Source organism: Protopterus annectens, chromosome 2.part0 (assembly GCF_019279795.1).
Source record: "Protopterus annectens isolate FY-2018-M chromosome 2.part0, PAN1.0, whole genome shotgun sequence".
NCBI lineage: Eukaryota > Metazoa > Chordata > Ceratodontiformes > Protopteridae > Protopterus > Protopterus annectens.
Window position 1 is genome coordinate 1,422,212,961 of NC_056728.1, and position 26,670 is coordinate 1,422,239,630.

Sequence of the window (26,670 nt, forward strand, 5' to 3'; positions counted from 1 at the left end):
TGTCCAAAGGTACTTCTGAGGGTAATGACATCAGCAGGACTGCAAAATAGGGCACTAGGAATTGTAGTGGTTGGGTACGGCCTAAAGCTGTTCAACTACAAAGAAAAACACACCCACTTACATTTGCCAAGACTGGTATGAGAACCCCTACCTATCCAGCAATTTGTACTATAGTGTTACACAGTTATTGCACATGCTACAGAGTTTATAGGGTTAACACGTGACCCAAAAGTACTTCTAAGATGAATTACATCATCAGGACTGCTAATCTAGGGCACTGGGAAGTGCTGTGGGTGGAAAAGTCCTCAAAATAGTTCATCCTACAAACATACACACAAACACTTGCACACACACACACTTATAGACACAAACACGTGCCAGAACTGAGAATAGAATCCCTGCCTATCTAGTTATTTGTACTATAGCATTACACATTGCACGTGCTGCAGAGCTGATAGGGCTGACAAGTGCCGAAAAGGTTCTTCTAAGGTGAATGATATCCACAGGACTGCTAAAGTTGGGCACTGGGAAGTGTACTGGGTAGGAAAGTCCTCAAAATACTTCATCAGAAAAACATACACACACTTATACACACACATTTGTCAGAAATGGGAATAGAGTCCCTGCCTATCTAGTTATTTGTACTATTTTGTTACATTGTTATTGACGTGCCACAGATCTTATGGGGTTGGGGCTGTGCATAGGTACTTCTAAGGGAATGACATCAACAGGACTGCTAAAGTAGGGCACTAGGAAGTGTATTGGGTGGGAATGGCCTAAAACTGTTTCAGCTACAAACAAACACACCCACTTGCATTTGCCAGGACTTTTTGGTTATTTGTTCTATAGTGTTATGCAGTAATCACACATGCTACAGAGATTATAGGGCTGACAGGTGTCCAATGGCACTTCTAATGTGAATGACAGCAGCAGATATTGTGAAGTAGGGCAATGGGAGGTGTACTGAGTGGGAACCGACTGGTATGCCACTGTCCACAGCAGGACACCACTCTGTGCCATTCAGGGTATCCCTGTGTATGACTCACTCTCTGTGTGTCCTCCTGTATTTCTTTCTCTCTCTCTCTCTCTCTCTCTCTCTCACTGTCTGCCGGTCTCTCTCTTCCCCACATCTATATGTGTGTATGCTTGACATATTATTATATGTTGCCCATATATATGTCTGTGTATCACATCCAACAGATGCAGATATATCACATATGGGCCAACTACAGTTAGCTGAGGGTAATCCTGTCTGATAGGTGTGTGTAGGGACAGTTAAGGTGTACATAGCTGCCTGTATCAAAAGACATATATGCACAATACAATTATAAAGTCCGATGTGGGTTCCAACATGGCCTGTGATTCTCTAAGTGTAGTATCATACCCAGTATGACCATCTATAGTGAGACTGGGCCTCCATTCCAAAGATAGTTGTACTCCGGTCATCGATTTTGTGTGCTACAGCCATATCTCTCAAAAGTAAACAGGACATTCCTAGAGGTACTGTATTTGTTTTAGCAGGCATTTTTTTACATATCTGAAGACTGACACTGGACTGTATTGTGTCATTACCTAGTGGCAGACATCCTCACAATGCTTTACCAGAGGAATAAAAGATGTATGATGTACACACCAATATTATGAGCCTGACTATATACATTCTTGCCCAAAAAGGCCAGTTAAGAGATGTTCCTACAGCTGGTTGACTGATAAAGCTGTATAAACAGTACAGAAACTTGGTGATATACTGGCTGGGGATCTCCTGCTTGTATGGTATTCTGCTGACCTGAAAAGTCATAGCCTGGTGTGGCCATAACTCTCAACTGTACATTTGTTGGCAGATTGTCAAAGTGTTTGTCTAGAAGTTTCATCTACTCTACATAAACTTGCATTTTTATGGCAAGTTAATTGCTTATAATTAAAGACTGATGTTACAAAATAATGACAGACATTAGTGTTTCAGAATTCATAACCTTCAGACAATTTCTGCTACTGCAAAATCCGTTATTCTACCAACTTTCTCAATATGTAAGGGCAATCTTTACAACACGTGCCTATCATTGGGCCTTTGTCACACTTTTATTTATAACCTTGTCCAGTTGTTTTGCTGTCAGAAGTTGAGAGGTATGGGTGTGGGTACAGAGTGCATTCTACTGTGCAAAAATGTCCATTACATTTGTAGTATGTTTCACATAGCACTGTGACATCCAGGTATATCAGTGGCAGAGCAGTACCCAGTAATGTGGTGAACCACTGACAGACAGTTGTGTAAAGGTTGCTATGTATTGGCCCTGAAGCCCTTGTAACCCACACAGACAATAGTGTAGCCCATGTTATGACATGTCAGAACACAGAGCCCCTGTCCAGCAGGGACACAGGTGGAATCACAGGATTGTATTTTGTGTTTCCCATGCACTTATACAGGGAGCACACCACTTGGGGTATTGAGTCACTTGGCTTGCTGTTAATAGGGAATGTATTCCACAGATGGAGGAGTGTATGGCACACGTATCTGTCACACTGACAAGCCGTACTGCTATCACAACCCAAGTTGATGTTGCACCTACAGGTTGATGAAGTGAGCCTTGAGTTCCAGATGTACAACAGTCCCATCAAGGCAGGGTCTGGATTGCTTTGTATGCCAGGCAGGGGTCACCTCAGCAGAGTCTGTATGGAATGGGGTTGAGAGACAGTGCTGTCAGCCTATCTGTGTAGGGTAGGCATTTGTGGTTTGGGGTAAGGCCTTAGTGTTTGCAAGACCCTGGAGTGTGGAGTCTACATGGTCTGTGGTGTGTAGGTTTGTGGAGTTCTCATGTGATTTTGCCTCTGAGGTGTCCATTGTTTGGGTTTTTGTTTAGTTGCAGACCTCTACTTACATGGGCGTGTGTTGTGTATTTGCAGGTGATGTTTACTGACTCCATACACTGCATGGTACTTATGTTACTGCACAGTTTGGTCTGGTGTGCACATTCTCCATTTGTCTGGCCAGTGGTTCCCCTTCCCCTTATGTATGTCTCTTTGTCCTTCTGTAGTCCAGTCACAGGCTCTGGCCACAGTGGCTGCTGTTATGTATTTGTAATTCTGATGTGAGTGAGGTAAATGCTATAACATCACACACAAGGTTGTAGACTTCACACCTCTGAGTGTACCTATACAGTGGGTTGTCCATCATTGCACCACTCCATTTGCTGTGGTCCTTAGACTGTTTGTGTTGCTATATGTTATTATGAGGCTACATGTGGGCCTAGCTGTCATACTGTCACAGACTGACATCTGGACAGGCCCAAATATGACAGTCAAACAAAGGCCCACACATAGGGACAGGGTGTTAATAATGTTCTGCCAAACATAGACAGTTGGGAGACCAGTTTGGTAATTGCTTGTTTGCTCTTATGGGTATGACATCTGCTTCCACACTGCCTGCTATTGCTGTTTTGACATGGCCCTTTTTTGTTTTGCAAATAGCTGAAAGGCAAATGCAATATTAGGACAAGCAGAAAAGATATACAAAGCATACTTGTGTTCCTTCTGTGACAACCTGTGGCATTCCAGGGGTGGGCTATTGGTCAGTAACATGTTGCCAGTGCTGACACAAAAAGGTGGCAGCCTTCTATAAACTGGCAGTACACTGACCTTCACGTACCTGCTGTCCTGCTAGGCATCATATCTCTCCACTTCTGAGAGCCAGACATCTGCACAAGTCATAAGTAACTGGGGGACAGAGGCCTAAATATAGGGAACATTTTTAAGTATTGGCCTTACAAACCAAGAAAGGTGATTCAATAACAGGTTTTGCATTTGCATGCATTTTTCTATAGAGTATGAAGTATGACACTACAATCTGTTATTATTTTCTGACATTAGTCTTATGTGATTTGCCAATGAATTGCCAGACAACCACTATTTTAGGATATACATACCACAAATATGGTGCAAACCTCTGGACATTCTGAAATAGTTCTGTACAGTTGAGAAGTATGGTAGGCACTGTGTAAATTACGCCAAGCTGTGTACTGTCCATATGTGTGGCCCCCTGTCCATGATCTGTCCAACTTTCCTACAATAACAGATATTGATGTCTGGACAGTGTGTACAACTCCTACTGTAGGTGCAGCTGACATGCGAAATAGTTGGCACTGCAATTCTTGGAACATGTCCCTGTCAACCACAATACTGTACCTAGGCCACTATGTCACAGGAGCTGGGAGTAAGTGCTGGCCACATCCTGACAGCATTAACCACACATATACATAGCTCATTGACCCCTGCATATTCTGGACATGCAAGAAATTATCATGTTGATTGTGACAGCCTTGGCAATGTGTGCTCTGCTATTTCCCTACAAACATACATGTTACTGCATTTCTATGGGAATATGTGTGTGGGGGGATACACCTGTCAACTGTACACATTTGCACAGACTGTTCTGATATTTGCTTTATATTTTGGTTCCATTTAGCATAGTATTGTGCCTTGTCTTGGAGACTACAGGCATATCACTAAAGACCACAGGTCAGATTGTAATGGCATACATCTGAGTTTCAGACTTCTTACCCTTTAGACCCTAACTGCAACTGCAAGACCTGCTGTACTATCACTGTATAAGTCGTATAAGTCTCTAGGGGAATATTTCATCATTGTCACCATTTGTGGGCCTTTGCCAGACATTTATTTTTATGGTTTTCTATGGCTGACTTGCTGGGTGAGACTGACGGATGAGTATGGCACCTCCACTCTGACATCCATGCCTGTGACCTATGACCCCCCAGTTAGTTGCTCCCCTCCACATATACTGTAGTGGGATTTGTCACCTTGGGTACTACTGCACAGTGTGGGAAGGATAGTATTGGGAAACAGTGTCCCACACAGCTATCAGTTGCCTGCTGCTATCCCAGTAGGCCACCCCATCCCCTTGCATACATGCAGTGATATCATAGATATGCTACCAAAACATACTACTCCAGTCATTTATTGTTAAGAAGACTGACTTACCTTGTGCCTGTGGCAGTTGTGAGGACAGTGTTTGTGAGCTGCCTATGTCGGCTGCATGCAGTACACTGCCTATACATGGTAAGGTACAGGTAGTGTGATGTGTGTGGCATCCATTTTACTGTGTGTGTGTGAGAGTTGGAGAGAAGTGTCTGTCCCTGGGTCCCTACAGTGTCAGTGTGTGTGCTATGCATTGCCTCTTTGCAAAGGCCAGAGCTTACTGGGCACCTCTCCATCTGCCTATAGGAGCTGGCTCAGGGGGGTTCCTCCTCCGAGTCCCTCTGTGTCTGTGGGGCCTTGGCAATGATGGGGGCCTGTGTGGCCTTCCCCATGCTGTTCCTGCCACAGCTGTTTCCACAGGATCATATTGTGTAGCATGTCACATACTATGAACATGTGTGCACATGTGGCTGGAGAGTATTGCAGGTCTCCACCAGATATGTCAAGGCAGCGGAACTGTGATTTGAGCATCCCAAACACGCACTCTGTAATGATCCTGGTTTGTGATGTGCCTCATTATGGCATTCTTGAGTGCGTATGTGTGCATTTCTGATGGGTGTCATCAAGCATGGCTCCAGTGCATAGCCAGCATCCTCCACCAGATGGCCATATGGGATGTCAACCCTGGCAAATCCCTGGTATATCTGTGAGGAATGCCAGATGTGGGAGTTGTGATAGCTTCCAGGGCTGCAAGCACACACATTAATGATAATGTCCTGGGCATTGCACACAACCTGGCAATTGATGGAGTGAAAGCCCTTGTGGTTTATGTAGACTGTACCCTGTTCCCCAGGTGGTGCTTTGATGTGGATGTGCATGCAGTCAATGGCACCCAATACCTCCAGGTAGTCTGCTACATGGTGGAAGAGGCACATATTGCTGGTCCTCTCCTCAGGGCTGCTGAGGAAGTAAATGCACTCACCGGCATGTGGTAGCATTGCATCCAAGAACTGGTGGAGTACCCTGGATGCAGATGCCTGTGAGACCCCCATAATGTCCCCAGTAGGTCCTTGGAAAGTACCTGTAGCTAGTCTTCTTAAGGCTACACATACCTTGGTAACCACTGGGATGGGTCCCCTTCTGTTGGCTCTGGGTCTAAAGTGAGGCTGGTACAGCTCTATGAGTTGCTGAAATATGTCCTTGTCCACCCTGTAGTTCTCCACTATCTCCAGATCATGTAGCCCATGGTAGGTTACCCTGAGTCTGAACACTCTTCTCCTCCTCCTCCTCAGTCTGGGGTGGTTGTCAGCATTATCCTCTTCACTGCCCTCAGCCTCTAGTACATACTGATGTATCAAAGCAACAGCAGCCCCTAACATTTGTCAGTTAAAATTCCTCCGAGTGTGTACACCAATGCTGTAGACTTTGTGGGAAAAACAGACTGAAAGGTGTTTGCATAGCTTATACTGTTGTGCTGCAGATGCTTCCTGTATGATTGGCTGACTATGATGCATTCCATCTGCCACCTATATTATTTGTACTTGATTGCTTTTATTCTGCTATTTCCCATTTTTTTTCCCTTCCCATTTCCGCCCCTTTTAACCTGCTGCCCAAATGTAATCAGTTTTGCTATTTCCATTTTTTTTTTTTTGTTTGTTTGTTTAAGACCCAGTGCGCACTGCACAAACCTGTTTAGCTAAAGTAAACACTTTTAAGCAGAAATGGCCCTGCCCTGGATGTAAACACACTTCTTATTTCATGGAATATGTAAATACAGATTCAGAACACCCCCTTGCTTAGCTGTGCATAGCTAAGCACAAATGGAAGCCATGGAGCTCCATTGTGCTTACACCAAGCATGACACACCCCTTTGTCATGTCAGGTTCTTCTCCTGCTTACACCACTGCATTATAGCTCCTACATGGTTAGGTGCATCCAGACAATGTTATCCCATTTTGCTGTTCAGTAAATTTTGCTCATTTGCATACCCCACTGCCTTAGTCCCCTGTTACACCACTACACCGGAGCCTATGTCCTTAGCAACCAGTGCTACTTGTTATTGTTTTGGTTCTACACGCTGCCCACTATAATGGCAAAATTCATATGTCACATAGAATTGTGTTTTTACATTTTTTGTATATTTTCTGCACAATCTCATTTGCATACCACTTTGCTATGTTTAAACGGCCAAAACTGGCCAAAAAAATAAACTTTTATTTTTAGAATTTTGCAACTTTTTTCCATGCCAATGGCCATATTTTTTGGCCATTGGCATGCCTGATAATCATAATACATGCTTCACTTTGAGCTGTCATGCCCCCGTTTTGATTTTTGCAGAAATGTATACGGTTAGTAACCAAATACATTTCTGCAATGAACACTGCTCTGACACAGATGCCTGCCTGCTTACTGAATCGCTAATTCATCTCATTTTCATGCTTTTCACCAGCAGATGAGGTAATTAACATTATTCAGTGGTGTTTGTGCACGAATATTGCTGGCAGGCTCATGCATGCCCCCAGCCTTGTTTACCGAATCGTTTGGTTCCCATATTCTGTGTAAAAGCGGCTACACTATTCCGGCATGGTAAAATTGCTTTATTGAATCCCAGGGTGGGTCTTTAACTGTCAGGACTGTGAAGATCTGTTTTCAGTTTGGGAATAACATTAGTCATCCATAATTCATGCATTAGTATGATACACCAGCAATTCTAATATTGTCTGGTATTTTAAAGAGAATTTTATCAAGGATACTTAAAAACATTTTATAGCATTTCAAAGATAAAGCCATATGTATTGGGTGATTTATTTCATTTTAGTTGATATAGTGACAAAGGAATTTCTCAGCTGTCAATGGATTTAGTAGAAGATATCTATTTATGAAATGTATTTGAAGGGTAGAGATTTAATTATTAATTTATTTGTCTCATTTAATGTTAAGGGTGTGTCACTAGTTAGCCTTTTATAGAGGTTGGAGAATGCTTTTAAAATATTTTCATTAGCATCAACTGTCATGCTTCCTGTTTTTATTTATGATGCATTTGCAGATGTGTTTTCCATTTTGATTACTTTTGTTAGCAACTTAGATGGTCATTATGCCTATCCGAAATACTGAGTTAATATTCTTTGGTTATGTTATCTTGCTTGCATGGTGCAAAGCATATTTATCTTACACAACAAAAGATTAATACATTTTTCCAGAAAGTCATAATGCTCACAAATAACAGCATTCTAGAGTTTAATTCTGCCTTTACATTTTTTTCCTCTTCTTCTTTTGTTTTGGAATGTTGTTTTAAATAGAAAATGCTCTGGTAATAAGTAAATGTCTTAACTACATTTTGAGAACAGGTCAAAGAAGTTTTATAGTCATAAGGTCTAGGCTGTTTTACAATTATGTCAATCCAGGGTTAATTTCCTCAACACTCTAATAACTTAGGATTCATTACCAAAGCCATGATAATCTACTGTTTTTGTTAAGGCATGACAACTCTTAAAAAAAAAATGTCTCACAGTGATCACAAAGGTATTTGGATTTAGTCGGTACTTCTATTACAGTTATAAGAAGGTATATTATGATAAGTCTAAAAAGTTATAAATTATTTAAAGATGAATAGAGATATTTGATTGGGTCCTGAAACTGATACTTAATATGAACATCTACATTTATATATCAAACATGTTATTAGGGATTTAGCTTTTATAGTTCCATCTTTTGATTCTGGACCTAGAATCATACTCCAGCTTGGATTTGTTATAAAGTAATCACTTTTAAATTTGGAATAGTAAATTAAATATTAATGCACTGAAGTTTGCCTGCATAGAGCAAGCAGAGTATAAGATAACCAATTAAGACAGTGTTCTCAAAATGATCACGATCAAGTAAAAGATGAAAATTATGATTTCTAATTTAAGTATCATACAACATCTGAGTTTCCAGAAAAAGAAATAAAAACAAGTATTTCCAACCTACAGTTGGACTAACCTCGTTCCAAAATCTCTGAGAACTATTTATTAAATAAATAGCAGGACATAATGAAATAACTAATAATGAGAGTAACAAATTCAGATGTGTGTCTAATGAACCATTTTTCAATACTAAACTGTAAAAAATGCATATCGTAGATGAAAATAGCTTGCACAAAACTACTTTCTACACCCTTAATATAGTCCTGATATTTGCTTTGGGTAGAGGAAGCAGATATCTTTCACATCTCCACAGTATAATAAATGAATCAGGGTTCAGCACTGTGCCCACTATTGCTCATATTGTGAGTGGCTATATTAGCAAACAGGTCAGATAGGATACTTCAACAAAGCTTCTGTATGCAGACAATGTGGTGATACAAACAGACTCTGAACAGGGAAAACAGCAAATCATAGGGGAATTGAATGCAAAGCTAAAGACAAATGGGATAAAGCTGGGTGCACATCCAACAGTTGTCATGGCAGCATATGGGGCAAATCAGAACAAGCTGAAAACTGAGTTAGAAGGTAAAGGAGTGGAACAGCTTAATAGCTTCAAATATCTGGGAGGGTGGCTGAAAAGAAGGAAAGTCTGAATTATGAGGTCAAAGCTCGAATCAAAGAGGCTGTAACGATAGAGCAAAATTTGTCAGATGTATTATGTGACAGAAAAATGGCTACAATGGTGTGACAAGTACATGTGTGTGGTACAAATACCCGGAAAGTGAAGGCAGAGCAATTGAGGACTCTAGAGGTGATGGAGCTGAAGTGTCTGAGAAAGCTGGAAGGATACACACTGTTGGATAGAGAAAGAAATACATCTTTGCAGAAGACCCAAAGTAGATCCAATTGCAAAGAAGTTCAAAGAAAAAAGATTACAGTGATTCAGGCACAAGACAGAAAAACAGAAGATGGTATGCTGAAGATGATTTGGGAGAGACAAGAAGAAAGCAAGAGGTAAAAGGGATGTCTAGCCAAGAGATGAATAGATTGCATAAGAGATGGCCTGTGACAGTCAGACTTGACTGTAGAAGAAGGTAGGACAGTAACACTGAATCAAAAGAGGCAGTGACAGTTGATACAATCCACCAACTTCATGTAGAAAAATGGGAAAAAGGAGTCTGTGTGATGGTGGTGATGATGATCTCTCCACCTGTTGATTTACCTATTGTGCATACATTGTTTCATGTCTGGACTGTTATACTGCTCTTTACCTGAGGTACCAAACACTGAGATTTACCGACTATACCTAATACAGTTCTCTGCTGTCTTGCTACTTGCTGGTTATCTACGTACTCCATATTACCTTGGTATTGTAAAGACTGCCGTTGTTAACAAATCAGTCTTACATTATCTATGAAACAGTAATGTGGTTTAATTACCTACTCCCCTTATCTTAGGCAGATTGTAATCTTGTACCAGCCTGGTTGCACTCTAATTTCTTCCAATTACAGATTGCTTAAAGCCCGAGGGTTTGTCTGAATATATATGGGGTGCATTCTTTTGCATATCATGAACATTGACTTTAGAATCTCTTACTGGCACGTCTCAGGACAATCATGAAATTTGATTGGTTGAGACATTTACTGAAAGATTATTTTTTGGAGCATGTGTATGTGATTCAGTTCTATTCGCATTGTTTATCTTTATTTTTATATATTTTTTATTAGCTTGGTTTTCTTTAGTGTTTAATTCTTTGTAATAGTATTTAGTTATAGGCAATTAAATAAACAGGAACCTGAAGCTCAAAGTGAGTTTCAGATGTATATATCACCCTATTATGTAAAATTAGAATGCAATTACATTCACTGGCTTGCAATAACTAGTACTACAAAATGGCACAAGGCCTGCATGAGTATACCCAATAGTTTATTGTTGGAAGATTGTTCTTGAATGTACCCATGATTATTATATGTTTAAACTTTGTATAAATAATAATGCTGTCTTGGTTATACATCAAATGATTATTAGGTATATCAACTTTTTATCAAATTTACAATATCACAACATTCTGGTATTCCAATTATAACAACAAAATCCACCAGATTAAATGTGCATTGCTGAAACATCAAGAAAAAAGTCTCAAGGGGGAATTCAGTAAAGCATGCACAACTTTTTTTTAATGTGCGCATCTGGCTGCATTGCTTACATGGCCGTGAACAGTTTTAGATTCAGTAAACCCTGTTTAGTGGCTTGCAAGCATGCACAAATAGGGAAAAGTCCATGCAATGCAAATTATGGGGTACAAAACTGAATTTCATGCAAATTAGCCAGGTGGAATGAGCCAACAAGCCGTAACGCATCTGTGCAGAGTCTGTGTCCATATTCATAGTGAACATGGAAATTTTCTGCGTACAGGAGTCTACACTGAAAGAAGAGGATGTAAAAGTCCACAAATATGGACATAATTCCCCTGAAGATAACATACATAAATGTGCAAAACATACATTGTGGATGTCTAAAAATGGTAGGGATTATGTGAAATTAATAATTTTTTGTAATACGTTCCACGTTTGCACTATTCACCGCATAGCACAAACATGCCTAACATAAAAATAACAAAACAAAATTGTAAAATAACACTTTTAATGAACTTCAGACAAATGTACTGTAAGATCTTGCTTCGATCTGTAGAATGGTGCATTCATTCTGCTACCCAGCTTACACGGCCATGAACTGTGTAGTTGCCAGGCTCTCAGCACAAATATTATGCAAATGAGGGGTAAATGCCCTGGATTTGTTGAATCACTAAAGGGAGCAACCATGTCTGCATATCCACTTCATGTAGGCTCCTACATGGTGTTTATATTCCCACTGGATGAGGATGACATCGGGAGTGTGTCATGTTATGTTTGTGCTCATTGCATGTGTTTGTGCAGTGCGCCACTTGCTGCAAACAGTTTGAGCATAGCTTAGCATGTTCATGTGACCAGACCACCATGTGACAGTCATGACATAGCCAGCTATGAATGAAAACCGAATATTTTCAATCAGTAATATATAATTTTGTGTAAGCCATGAGGAGCAATGTTATGCATACCACCGCATCACACAATAAAGTAGTGCCTTGAAGCCATGTTAGTTATATCCTAAGCAGGTGAACTACATCATATTAGCCAATCCCAAAGGGTGGGCCTACACCAGGAGTGTATAAAGTATGCATACACCCTATATTCTGATTTTACCTCAATACTCTTAACCATTAGAGTAGACACTTGCAAATTTTCACTGAGATAATGCTGGGGGCTGCTGCAGCTATTCGACACCTGTATGTGCTAGCCACTAAAGCAATGCTGATGTTTCTGCTGACAAAAGGAATAGGCCAAGGAGGAGAAGAGTGTTCAGACTGAAAGTAACCTTCTGGGATCTACATGAGCTGGAGATTGTAAGGCACTACAGGGTGGACAGGGACATACTACAAGAAAGCACTGAGCTCTGCTGCTCTCAACTCAGAGCAAGAGCTAATAGAGAAGGAACCCATCCCATTGGCACCTAAGGTATGTGTAGCCCTTAAAATACTAGGTACAGGTACTTCTCAAAGACAAACTGGGGACATGATGGGGGGGGGTGTCACAGGAAACTGCATCCACCAATTCCTTGATGCTATGCTCCCACATGCAAGAGATCACATATCTTTTCCCCTTTCCATGGAGGTGAGAGCCTGCAATATGCAACATTTCTACAAATTTAGTACACTTCCCTGAAGTACTAGGTGCCACAGATTACACTCATGTACACATCAAGGCACCACCTGGTGAACAGGGTAGAATCTATGTCAACTGCAAGGGATACCACACCATCAACTGTCAAATCATGTGGAATGTACAGGAGAGTAACATGAATGTGTGTGCTGGCAAGCCTGGCAGTTTTCACGACTCCCATATATGGCACACATCACAGCTGTACCAGATTTTTGGTAGGGTGGACATCCCACATTGCCATTTACTGGGGGATGCTGACTATGCCCTGGAACTGCGGATGATGACACCCATCAGAAATGTACATACACCCATGGAAGAGTGCCATAATGAGGCACATGCTCAAACTAGTATCATCATAGAACATGTGTTTGGGCTGCTGAAGTCATGGTTCCAGTGCCTTGATATGTCTGATGGATCTCTGCAGTACACTCCAGCCACATGTGCACAGATATTCATAGTATGCGCTATGCTGCACAATCTGATCTTGTGGAAACAGCCACAGCAGGATTAGCAAAGGGAAGGGATACACGGATCCCCATCAGAGCTTAGGTCACCACAGCCACAATCACAGGAGGAGGAACTCCCTACTGATGTCCCTGTAGGCAGACATAGGTGTGCCCTGGCTTTGGCTAAGAGACAACGCATAGCATATTCACTGAAAAACTAGGGATCTAGGGACTAACATCTTACTCCTACTCACATACCAGTATTAAAATGTATGCCAACCAACTCACACATCCTGTAACTATCCATGTATTGGCTGTATACTGCTTGCATCAGACAGAGTCAGCCCTGAACTACAGTTGTGTGAACTGCAGCATTTGCAAGATAGTCCGTAAACTACACAGTAGTCTAGTGGATTATTATGATATGTCATTGTAGCTATGGACCTTGTATATTATGTAAGTAACTACAGTGGGCTTTTTGGACAGAAATGATATTCACATGGGACTACAGACACCCATTCCACTATCATGACTCCATTTGTAATCGGTAGGCCTCATGCATGAAATATTCATGCAGTCCTACTGGAACAGATTACTAGTACATCATTCAAGGGACATGTTATACAGTGAGGTTAAATGATGGGCAGACTAGTGTGTATCCTAGCAGAATATAGGTTTTTATTTTCCCACCCCTCAAAACAGCAGTTTCCCTTTGTAACTGCCATAAGAGTAACTAGTTTACACTATATGAACATTTCACACAGTTAGTATGCCACACAGTATCGGGTCAGTAATGTATAATTTGAATTTATATTTGTATGTGTTAGGTAACTGTGGAATAGCAATGTACATATTTATGCAGGTGATTGTGTGATGAATATTCCCTTTCTGTCAAGCAGCTCCTGTGGTTAAAAGGACTAATGCAGTTAGCTTGTCTGATGGTGTCCAGGGAGCTAATCCCGAGATATACTAATATTTTGCATGTGAAGTATTGATAAGTAATGTTTTACAGAGTGTGACTCTATATGTGCTATATTAGTATTAACCTCTTTCACATATCAATTACACATTTGCTCCCTGCGCCGCATATCTAACACCTATTTCAAAAGTCTTAGCCAATTTGCAGAAAGCGCAGCAGTGCAGAAACAGGTTCAGACGTCATGTCATGTAACACACAGAATCCCAGCCTGGAATGCAGCTTGGTGTGGGTTGGAGTCAGTTTATGAAACAGTAAGTCTCTGATGTAAGCAAATCCATTGCTCCTCGTGCAATTTATTTTTAAAACAATTTATAGATATAGATATAGATATATATATATATATATATATATATATATATATATATATATATATCAGATTTACTATTACATGCCCGAAACTGCTTCAGTTAACTGGTCAAAATGACAACCCTGAAAGATGAATCTGTACCATCAAATAGGCAGCAAACTCAAAATGCAATACATAGACTTCTTTGAAGCAGTCACCGAAGCAATAGACCAGGGTAAGGTGGTCCACACAGCCTATCTAGATCTTGCCAAGGCTTTCGACACCATCCCGCACTCTGGAATTATAGATAAACTCACTAAACTAGGTATAAATCCCAATGTCACAAGATGGGTTGCCAACTGGCTCACTGACAGAGCCCACACTGTGAAAGCAGCAGACTCCAAATCTGGCTTCAGACCAGTGACAAGTGGAGTACCACAGGGTTCAGTCCTGGGTCCTCTCCTGTTTGCTAGCTACTTCTCTGAAGTACAGGCTAACACAGAAGGTCTTTGGCTAACAAAGTTCTCAGATGACTGCAAACTAAGATCCATAATCGAAACTCCTAACGATGTGGACATCCTATAAAAGGGCCTCACTGAGACAGATGACTGGTGTCAAAGCCATGGTCTCAAGCTCAATGCCAAAAAGTGTATTGTCATCCCCTTTGGTAAAAACTCTGTAGCCATGAACTACAACATAGGCGGTAGTATACGTAACACAGAAAGTGTGATAAGAGACCTTGGGACACAGGTGGAAAGTAGTCTCTCCTTTGATAATCACATTGCCACAGTAGTCAGGAAATCCTTCTATGTGGCACACCTCATCACAAGAGGTTTCTCATCCAAAAAAAAAGAGGCCATTGCTCACCTCTACTCATCACTCATTAGACCCATTATAGAGTACAACTGCCCTTTTGGTATGTACCTGACAAGACATCTACAACAAACTGGAAAGGCTGCAGAAATACCTCACAAAGGGGATTACCAACTTCAAACAGATGCCCTATGCAGATCATCTCAAAAAACTTCAGCTTTACTCCATCGCATATCGCCTACTCAGAGGTGATATCTGCCCAACATACAAAGCTATGTCAAACCCAGAGCTGTTGAACATGCGCCACTTAAAGAAATCACAATCCCTCTGAGCTACACACTCTAGGGACCTAAACCTTGTCACCACAATAAACAGAACATGCCGGAGGGATGGATTCCTGTCCAAGAGACTTCCCATACTCTGGAATAAACTACCTATCTATATCAAACAAAGCTCCTCATTAGCACTCTTGAAGAAAAATCTTGATGATTGGATGGGAAGTAGGAAATTCACCCCAGGGATCACTTCTGTGGCTCTGCTCGACAGTGGCACAGGAAAATAATTTTCTTGGGTGGCAAAAGCCAGGGTACCTTTTTGGCTGGGCTTGTATAGGCCCCAGGGCCAATAGTCTAGTACCTACCTATGAACCTATAGATGCTGGAGTTTGATGTATTTGATACAGCAGGAGGTGATGATAGTCAACCATGCTATGCAGCTTTCTGTACCATGACTTTCTATAGTCAACAGTATGAGTATTCTACTATTTTGCAGGTGGGCAAACAACCCTGTGCCCTCCAAGCCCCCTGAAAATTAAATATACCAACTCTGAGATCATACTGCAGTGAGGAAATGGGTTAATCCCCTGTTACTCACTGAACTGAGATCTCCGTACACAACGCCAAACTCAGAAAATCAAACTACACTACACATTTCCTGTAGTGGAGTTGATGTTTTCTGGTTCAGCATTCTGCTATTTGAAGCAGTTTTGGGAATCTAATAGTAAACTATCTACACACATATAGATCTGTCTCTCCCGACATAGAGATGCATATACATATGATACACACATACATCTATATATATATATATATATATATATATATATATATATATATATATATATACATATATATATATATATATATATATATATATAAAACCTTTATACATGTACATATCTATATCTCACTCTCTCTCTCTCTCTCTCTCTATATATATATATATATATATATATATATATATAGATAGATAGATATACAGATATATATGTAGACAGATATGGGTCTACTTTGTTTCATTGAAAGCTTATTTCACTAAGTTTGAATTCACCCTGACCAAATCGCTGAAAGCTCAAATTACTGAAAACTCATTTCACTGAAATGAAATACTTTCACTGTGTAGAATACTTTAAGGTAAGTAAAAGGTATATGCCCTTTTTTCCACTGTAGTGTAAGCATGGAGTTAGTATATATAGTTAAGGGGCTGTGGGGGGCATAGCCCCCCACCACGTTAAGTTTTATATTATATTTCACCAAATGCTTCAAAACAATACATTTGAAATCATAGACATGCATACTTACAACACCCATGACTAACTCTTCCTGAAGACAATATATAACCAAACTAACTGTGCCCCCCACCCCCCTAACTATATATACTAAGTCCAGAATCGCAATACAGTGGGGAAAAGGGCATATACCTTTTACTTGCCTTACATTATTCTACATAGTGCTAGTACTTCACTTCAGTGAAATGAGATTCGGTGAAATGAGTTTTCAGTAATTTGAGCTTTCAGCGATTTGGTCAGGGTGAATTCAAATTCAGTGAAATGAGCTTTCAATAAAACAAAGTAGACCCATATGTATATATATATATATATATATATATATATATATATATATATATATATATATATATATATATATGTGTGTGTGTGTGTGTGTGTGTGTGTGTGTGTGTGTATGTATGTGTGCATGTGTATGTCTGTATTGCCCTACTGACCCAGATCGTGGAGTGAAAAGCTGCACTACGACACACATAATGTTGGACAAAGGACCAAAAGTAAGGACTCAGCATTAGAGTATGCACTTACAAAAATGTGGAAGTGCATAGAATAACATCTGTTGCATTTGGAGGACTATTGGGACATCTGCAGTTCAAATTTCTGGCAGTCTTCTCTCATGTCATGTGTAAATGATACCACATTTGACAGAAAACCACAATTTAGTATGAAACGCACATAAATATGAGTCAAATCTGTATACTTGCTGCAAACATGTGGACAGTAGTGAGTCATACCACGTCTCCCTAAGACAGCATGTGGAAACTTTGAAAATATATGCGGCAGTATATGAATATGTACATATATTTTGAAGCCATATGTTTGTATCTACTGCAGCGACATCACCCATATTCACTACATTCCTCTGTGTCTTCTGGGTTTCACCGCACACACATCAACAACTGAACACGTTTTGTAACATTTTATTTTGTATGCTCTCTCATTGACAGGGCTAATTGAGTTTTACCACAGACTTGCCCATCCAAATGCAAACAGATGCATATGCCCAAACACAACTAGGCTGCAAAACAGTTTTCTAACTGCTAGGCTACTAGTTGCACATGACAGTAAGAAGCAATGCGACTTTGCAGGCCTCTCAACCTGTCCAACATAAGGCTTGTTTATGTAGTTCACCTGCAGTCATTTACAAAGCAGAGTTGAGCAATGGTGCATGTGTTAAGTAATGTAATTAAAGTGTGTATGTCTAGATAGGTAGGGCTTCTAATTTCAGTCCAGTCCACTTGGTGTGTATATGAGTGTGTGTGTGTGTGTGTGTGTGTGTGTGTGTGTGTGTGTGTGTGTGTGTGTGTGTGTGTGTGTGTATATACATGCCCAAAGAACAAATGTGACTCCAACACTGACTTCCAAATTGGTAAGGTTTTGCACTTTTTCGTCCTTGCAGTTGATGCAGGCCTCCAACCTTTTGTCCTCCACAAGGCCTGCTGATGTCATCTACCATAAGATTACCTAAACCAAGTTAATGTCGACTTGAGCTGTGGTGCATGCAATAGGTTATGAGTTCTGTAGTCTTTAAACTTAGATAGGTAGGGATTCTAATCTCACTGCAGCAAACTTGGCATGTGTGTGTGTGCTGCGCAGTGTTCTATAAATGTAGATAGATAGTGGTCCTATTGTCATTGCAGACAACTTGGTCTGTGTGGATGTTAGAGCATTTTACATCAACCTATGAGATCAAAAGATCATGGGAAGTTACTAGGTTAATGGCCCTAGGGCTCCTACAATCTTAGCCAAGTTCTTACCATTATTTCCACAGTCAGCACATATTGCCCCTGTCCAAGAGGGACACAGGTGGAACCCCAGGTTGAATCTACGGTCACCAATCCAATCATCCAGATTGCATTTGAGGTGCTCTGTTTGACATGAAATGGGAGTCTGTTCCAACAGTTGGTAACCTCTGGGAGACAAATCTGTCCCTCCATCAGGTTTGATTAATGTTACATACCATGCAGCATTTCCAATAAAGCAGGGTCAGAGATTTCCTTGTATGCAAGAGAGAGATCACCTCTGAGTAGTCTGTATGAAATAGAATAAAGAGATAGTGATTTCATATGATCCCCATAGGACAGATACTGAAGACTTTGAATTTCCTTTGGGAAGATCATGCCTACCCAACATGGTGGACCTGTTTGAGAAGGTAACCAAAACAATGAATAATGGAAATATGGTTCATACTGCCTACCATGGCCTGACAAGCCATCTGATACTATACCTCCATCAGGCATTATTGACAGACTCATAAGATTAGGTACTAACTAGTATGTCAGCTGGTGAATAGCTAAGTGGCTCAGAGACAGGACCCAGGAAGTTAGCATAGTGGTGTATACCTCTACAAACAGGTCAGTCACAAGTGAACTTACTCATGAATCATACTTCGGAGTGCTGGTTTTAGGCATTTATTTGTCTGATATCAATGCCACTGTGAGTAGTCTCTGGCTGACTAAATTTTCAGATGATTGCAAAGTTGGAGCTGTAATTGAATCCCACAGTAACACAAATGTTCTCCAGCAGGGGATGACACAGACATACAACTGGTGTCAGAGCCATGAAGTAACACTAAATGCCAAGTAATGCACAGTACTAGACTTTGGGAAGTCATCCAGTGCAGTAACTATCATATTGACAGCACACCTTTAACAGTTGACCCAGTAGGTAGGGACTTAGAGACACACATAGATAGTAATCTAGCCTTTGACTGTCATGTGTCTACAGTATTGGGGAAATCATTCTGTGTTGCACAACTTATAAACAAACATATGACATGTAAGTCTAAGGAAGTCTTTGTTCCCTTGCATTCAGCATTAATCAGACATATAATTGAGTGCAATGCCACCTTTGGTATATACCTAACAACGCATATCTGGAACTTCCACAGTGGTTCCTCACTAAACCAATAGAGGTCGGACATAACATGTTGTATGCAGACCAGGTCAATGCCCTATCCCTGTATTCTGTATCCTGTAGCCCTTGAAGAGGATCCACAAAAACAACTAGCACCAGAATTACCCATCCTACAGACCTACATCTTGCTTGTGGTATAAATAGGAAGTGATGGAGAAACAGATATGTATCCCAGAAAGGCAAGGACTACACCCTATATGGAACATGCTCTCCATCCATGTGAAGCAGAGTTCTGTCCTAACACAAATCAAGTACAAGTTACACAATTGGATGGGGAACAGGACAATAAACCCTGGTTTGGGACCGATGTCTCTAATGGACACAGGGAAACTGTAAATGATTCATCTCCCAGGCCCCTGTTTGTAAGTGCTTAATCTCCCAAAACCCTGATTACACTTAACAAGGGTATCAGACCTTGTCAGAGATTTGGGATGCATGGCTAGGCTTAAAGAGGCCCTTGTGTTTGTTAGCCTAGTAAACACATAGGAACCTATGAAACCATGAATCTATAGTGTATTACCTGTCTGATGACATTTCTCTCCTGTGCTGACATTCAATCCTGTGCTCTGACGTTGATGGGCTGATTGTAGATGTGTAGCCATAGGTGTATCCAACATAATCCTGAAAGTGAAATGTAAACTTTTCCATGAGACACATTTCATTGTGTGACTCCACAGCCCTTACAACAGCATCCATCATAACTTACACAAATTATGCAATACATATTAGAAATGGCAAAGTACAATTTGTGCAAATGACCAGTACAAGTAGTATGTCAACAGCAACAATGAATGAAATGAATTCATATTAACGTAAACATTCACAATATGCATCAGACACATAGCTTTATTTCCCTGCATCCATGAGAAAGATGATAGAGATGTGGTATAGTTGTCATCATTTCCACAGGGTGTTGTCAGGGGTGCTGGAGGCCTAGGCTGACCCAGTGGGTTGGCAAGTGTGTGTGTGTGAGTCAGGAAGGGAAGCAGGCAAGATGGACTATGGGGATGTTGCTTGCATGTTTGTGGGTGCCTTCAATGTGGCAGTGGTGTGTGAGTGTCTGCAAGAACACAGCCAAGCTCAGTGCTATCCCTACATGTCTGCATGTTGGATAACTCTGAGCTGTGCATGATAATGCTGACTGTTCATTGTCTTTTTCCCTAAACACCCAAGGTCAGAAGCTGTGCTTCTATCTGAGGGTGACTTATGTCTGCTCGAAACATATCCTCCATGGGAATGCCAAGGAGCATGAGCCCATGGTCTGCTACATCTTAGTGTAAACAGAACACTCCCCATCAGGAGTGCTGGATGTACTTCCACTACAGGATTGTGACTGTGCATGGCCATGTTGACTCTCAGCAGATGTAGTTGCTGACCTTCACCCACGAGGCCAACACTCAACTCCAGTGAGGCATTCCATCACAGACAATGTGCATTCCAAGACAGATAGTGTGCAATTTGTTTCAGACCTACCTCTTTCAACTGTGTCAGTCAACGGATCCAGGGTATCAGCAACATGGTGGAGGCAGTCATGGTTGTCAGACTGCTGTATCCATAATCCTGAGCATTCATTGGGTGTTCCTTTCTGAATGTGCCTGTACCTTCATAACAGCCCTAAATATACACTGAGTGACACATGATGAGAGACCTGCAACAGGTGGAGGAGGAACAGCAGGCCTCCTACGAGCACCCTTATCACTCCGCCTGTGTGAAACCTCGCCAACAGTTTGGCTATGGCCAATGTTGACAGTCACTGAAGCCACAGTAGCCATACTTTCCTGTTCAATGTTCACACCTTCCAACTGTCCAATATCTGAGGCTTCAGGAGACTGTGTATGCATAGGCATTCTGGCTATGTATGGTGATAATGAGGGTGGACGAGGGATGTCAACCTCTGTGTCAGATTCAGCCTCTGCAACCTCCAGCTGTGCCTGAATTTGGCCATCATCAGAGTTTGAAGAGACACTGACGTAAGGCTGTGTAGGGGACAAAGACCAACCTCCCTAGTCACCTGTGATAAAAAGGCAAAAACAATACATTAATATCTGCACTACTATGATATGCAGAACTATGATGCCATATATGTTAAGCTGTGTACACTGTTGTCACTATTATAGACCTGTATACCCCCAACCTCATATAGTAGGACGTGAGGACATTATTTTTTAAACCCAATCTGTAATTATTTGGAAAGAATCAGTCATTAAACACAAATTATCTTAAGAGTATATTATGTGATAGGAGACCTATAGACCATTCCAGCTTTAATGCATCAAATGGGACATACAGATGCAGACACTGCAATTTTTGTGAGTACATTAACCTCAGCCCCATCTTTACACACCCAGTCACTCAACACCAGTTTTTCATCAAAGCATCTGGAGACTGCATGACCAAACACATAGTTTACTTAGCTACTTGCTCTTTGTGTCCCTCCTTTTACGTTGGCAAGACCAACAGGTCTTTTAGAGATCGCATATGTGAACACTTATACAGCATAAGAATGGCACACAAACATAATGCTTTAGCCAAGCATGTCATTGAGTGTGGTTCTTTGCATATTTTTAGTTTCAGGATTCTAGAGAGAATTGACATTAATAGTAGGGGTGGTGATGTCAAGACACACACAGAAGGTAGGGAGAATTTCTGGATCATGAGATTCAGATCTGACGCCCCACCAGGTTTAAATGTTACACTTTCTGTAAAGCCTTTTTTGAAGATGAGGAGATTAAAGGCATACAAATGAGGTTATTGTGTTTTGCAATTCAGCTTCCCATCCCTCTATATATGTTTTATTATATGTTTTATTAGATGTTTTATTATATGTCATATATATATATGTGCAAAGTTTTATATATAGGCATTTATATACATGTATTTTTCTATTTTTTATTTATTCATATAGATATATAATAGTTTTTAATATGTACAAAGATATAAACAAATGCTTTTAATATTCTTGCTGGCGTTTTATAGAGAGTTTTTATACATAGTTTTTATTATTTCTATGTCATACAGCTTTAATACTATAATGGTTTAATCAATTGACTTTCCCGCCATTCTGGTGTATAAATTACATTGTTTTGAACATTGTAGTGTTGAGTCTGATGAAGCCTGTTAAGGTGAAAGCGCTAACTCGTTCTGTTTAGGAATAAAGCTTTTTTGCTATATTTGAATGTTGTGGATCCTGATTTCATATACTAAGTGTTCGACGTGGATATTTGGTGATCTATAAGAAGATTTTGCATCCCGGGCTGCCACGTTCCGCTCCGCTGTTATACTATTGTCTTTTTTACAAATTATGTACATTGTTGACATTCTGCAAAAATCTGCAAAGTTGACAGTATTGTCTGTCAAATCAATCACTATGGTCACACCTACAAGGCAGAGGTATAAGTCTAAGTTGTGGACATTCAGGAAATATCTGTACAGTTGGTAATCATGCAGTTAGTACATCAATCCAGCCAGCAGGCCTGGGATGACACTTTAGCAGATGAAGTGAACTAAATCTACATATTTGACAAAACAGTTTTGTGCTTACCAGCAGTAGGAACATGGCGTCTTCCAATTCCTGATGGTCCTGAAAAAATCTAAGGGAGACGTAATGTAAACAGCTCCACATGTTACAGTTTAACAGGGGTAATATGTCCAAATATCTCACATTTACAGTAGCTGCTATGTTAACAGGTATGTGGGTCGCAGGCTCTACATGAGCTTAATACTGCAGCCAATCTCCCCCCACCCAACCTGACACCCATGTAAAACTGTATACACCTTGACAGGCTGAGTGCAACAGTATTCCAATGCTGATCTAACTAAGCATACCTGGATGTGCCTGTTGACAGGAGTGGGTGGTACCCATGTCCACAACATATTGGCTGATGGATGCCTGGGAGATGTCCTGTGTTCCAAGGTTGACCAGAACATTTTCTGTGGCTGAGAGAGTTTGTTCTGATGCAGGCCCACCACCAGTGACCTGACAATCCCTTGCCATGTCAGCTGCATGTCTGTGTGTAGAATTTATCATATCCATGGCAAGGCGTTGCACCTGCTTGTATGTATGATTCTGGTGTCCCACGGCATTGATGTTATGCATCAGTTCATCACACAGGGCTTCATTCTCTGGCCTATTTTCTGTCCCTCTAGACAGCAGGACTTGGTAGTGTTGGTGCAAAACCTCAATGAAGAGGTCATTTTCTGCCTCAGTTAATTGTGCCCTGCATCGTGGATGCATGATATTTCCTGAAATACAGATATATGAAAACACATGTCATGATCACATACATGGGAGTACAGCATGTAGAGATACAGAAATAAAGGATGGCTGTCATTATTCACCACTTAATTACACATCTCATATGCAACAGTATGCCAAACATACAAAAGGTGTGGAAGTAGCTAGTATAGTAGTAATAGTGATCTACTCCTGTTTCTGCCATGAGAGATACTCACATATGACACAAGCCCAACACAGGAGTCAATTGTACTGTGCCCCATAGCAGGACCCCCCCCCATATAATATGTATAAACAACAGTGTCAGCAAAATAGCAGTGTACTGTTTTCAGTGGAAGTATCCAGGAGAGCTGTGTACCTTGCTGTCACACAGCATTATATCCCTACTGTACTCTACATCCTTTGTAAAAGGTTGACTTTATCCTGCATTTTGAATTCTTCCTTGCACGTTTTGCTTTGTTACTGGTTTTGAGTTGGTGGAAGGTATATCTCCCATGTTTGTTCTTCTACATCCTCTGTATGTCTAACATGGCTGGAGATTAAGGCCATGTCATCGGTACAGTTCTAAGAAAGGCTTACTGATGTAATCCCCATTTCCCCTAAGTATATTCAAACATATACATCTTGTTGGAAACAAAATGGTTACATATTTGATAAAGTGCAATACTTGTCTGCTGAAAGATAATGCTATATAATGAATGTGTCAACGAGTTAACCATATGAACTAACTCTCATAAACATTGGTTCCCCTAGCTAGAAGTTTGCCTTTTTAAGATGGTTCTCATTATCAGGTGATTGCCTCTGAAACAATCTGTGGTTCAGAAATGCTACATGCAGCCTACACAGCTGATTTTCAGTATAATCAGCCAATTCCATGCAAGTACTCCAGTAGATATAAGGCCTCAATGTAGATTCCATCCCTTTTCATGTATGTCGGGGTAGAAATTACTGGGGTAAAGATAGTACATCAGCACAGAGAGAATGTTTGTTGCAGTTGCATTTTTTACATTCAGATGTGTGTGCTATAAGCTGAAGCTGCTGCTGCTGCTGCAGGCAATAGGCATAGACAGAGAGGCTGAAGACCGTGCAGGACAACAACACTTAAGAATATCTCTGTGACATATGACAGCCTTGGTGAAAAGCCGGAGTCAGATTCAGGAAATTCATCCACTGGAAATTAAGGTATGTGTTTTAGGTTAAGTATGTTAGCCAAAGGTGTCATTAAAACAGTAAAAGGCAACCTGCTTGGTGTGTCCTAGAATAAGGTAGGGGGTACATTAGCCATTATGTCAACCAGCTGGACAATTGCCAAGTCATGTGTTATGTCACAATAGTTATCTGGAACATGTGTGCTGGCAACCCTTGCTTCTAGTATAACCTCCATATATGTATGTTACTCATCCAGCTGTGGTTGTCTGTAATCTCACTAGCAAATCATTGTGGTCTGCAGTCTGATATTACTGGGCCACATTTGAATTACATACTGCAAAATCTTTAGGGAAGTCATGCTAATGCATAACCTGACATTGTACACACTTTGCAGGGTTGTAATAGTAACAGGAATAGTTGCAATATGGTCCTATCTGTAGACCTTTGACTTCTCTTGCTTAGAAGCACACATTCCATCTGTACTGCTTTGGGTCGATAAATAGGTGATGAGACAGGCATACATATCACAATTTATAATGGTGATGTGAACATACATGTATTTTAAATGATAGACACAGCTGTATTTGAACTCAGGACCATGTAGACCAATAATTAATGTTTTCACAGCAATTAACAGATTGCACTATAGAGTCACTGTTATAGCAAGTGTGTTTTTACATGTTGTACATATAATTGCACAGTTACTTGCTGTTACATACCTCACTTACATCTATTTTTATGTGTATGGTTTTATAGTGATGTATTTCTGTTTGATTCTCGGCTTGGCTTGAGAATGCCTTCTGTGTGGAGTCTGCATGTCCTCCCCGCGGTTGGGTAGCATTCGAAAGACAGTAAATGGGCGTGCCTTCGTTGAAGGTTGGGTGTCGAGCTGGCACCTCGGCATTTCATAAAAAATCTACTGCCAATCAATAGCGGACCGGAGTTCCACTGTGGCAACCCCTTACCGGGAAAAAGCCGAAAGACAAACAACAACAACATTTCTCTACCAGAGATCCAGTTAAATTCCTATTTTTCCATTAATTGTCTAGCATCTTGCTGTGTGATGCGACATGATGCACAGCATCATGTAAATATGCTAAATGACAAGAAAATGCAATTAATTACTATGTTTTTCTTAAAACACCTGTGCAAATTAACTTGCTTTGTGGGTTGGTGGGTTGATGCACTCTTGTTCAAGTAAAATGGTACTGGGCTCGAAATAGGCACAGGTGTACTTTGTTGAATGTGATTATTATGCTTTCACATACATGTAGTAATACACCACCATTTAGCATATCTTATTGGGGAGATAGGACAGTGGTGAAATGGTGTGCAAGCAGGGGGAAAACATAACGAAAGGCAGGTGAGTATGTGCATGAAGGGTGTAGGAAAGAACCATAGCTATCCATTTCTTCAACAGTAACAACTGTGCACTTGAAATTAATTTTAGCTGAATTTGGACTATCACCCCCAGGGAGAGGATTGACAACAACATAAAGGCATTACCAAGCCAACTAGACAGGATTAAGTATGCCCATGGACACATGTGTGAAATAGAGAGCTATGCATGTGACAATATATTTTTTGGGACAGGTGAACTTTTTTTTCTTAAGGTGAGAGTGGAAGGTTGGGTAAGGGACATAGGTATGTGTGGGGAAGGTAAGTTGGGAAGGTGAGAAAGCATTTGCAGA

At 40.7% G+C, this 26,670-nt stretch overlaps 1 protein-coding gene across 2 annotated transcripts in view; it reads right to left on the reverse strand.

The window, feature by feature from the left end:
* LOC122793519 (cystine/glutamate transporter-like) overlaps positions 1 to 26,670 on the reverse strand; it is an 860,650-nt gene that overhangs the window by 673,218 nt on the left and 160,762 nt on the right. For both annotated transcript variants that reach the window (XM_044061648.1, XM_044061649.1), the window contains exon 3: positions 23,422 to 23,838. In XM_044061648.1, coding sequence (XP_043917583.1) covers positions 23,422 to 23,838 — 417 coding nt within the window. The remainder of the gene's footprint in view (positions 1 to 23,421; positions 23,839 to 26,670) is intronic.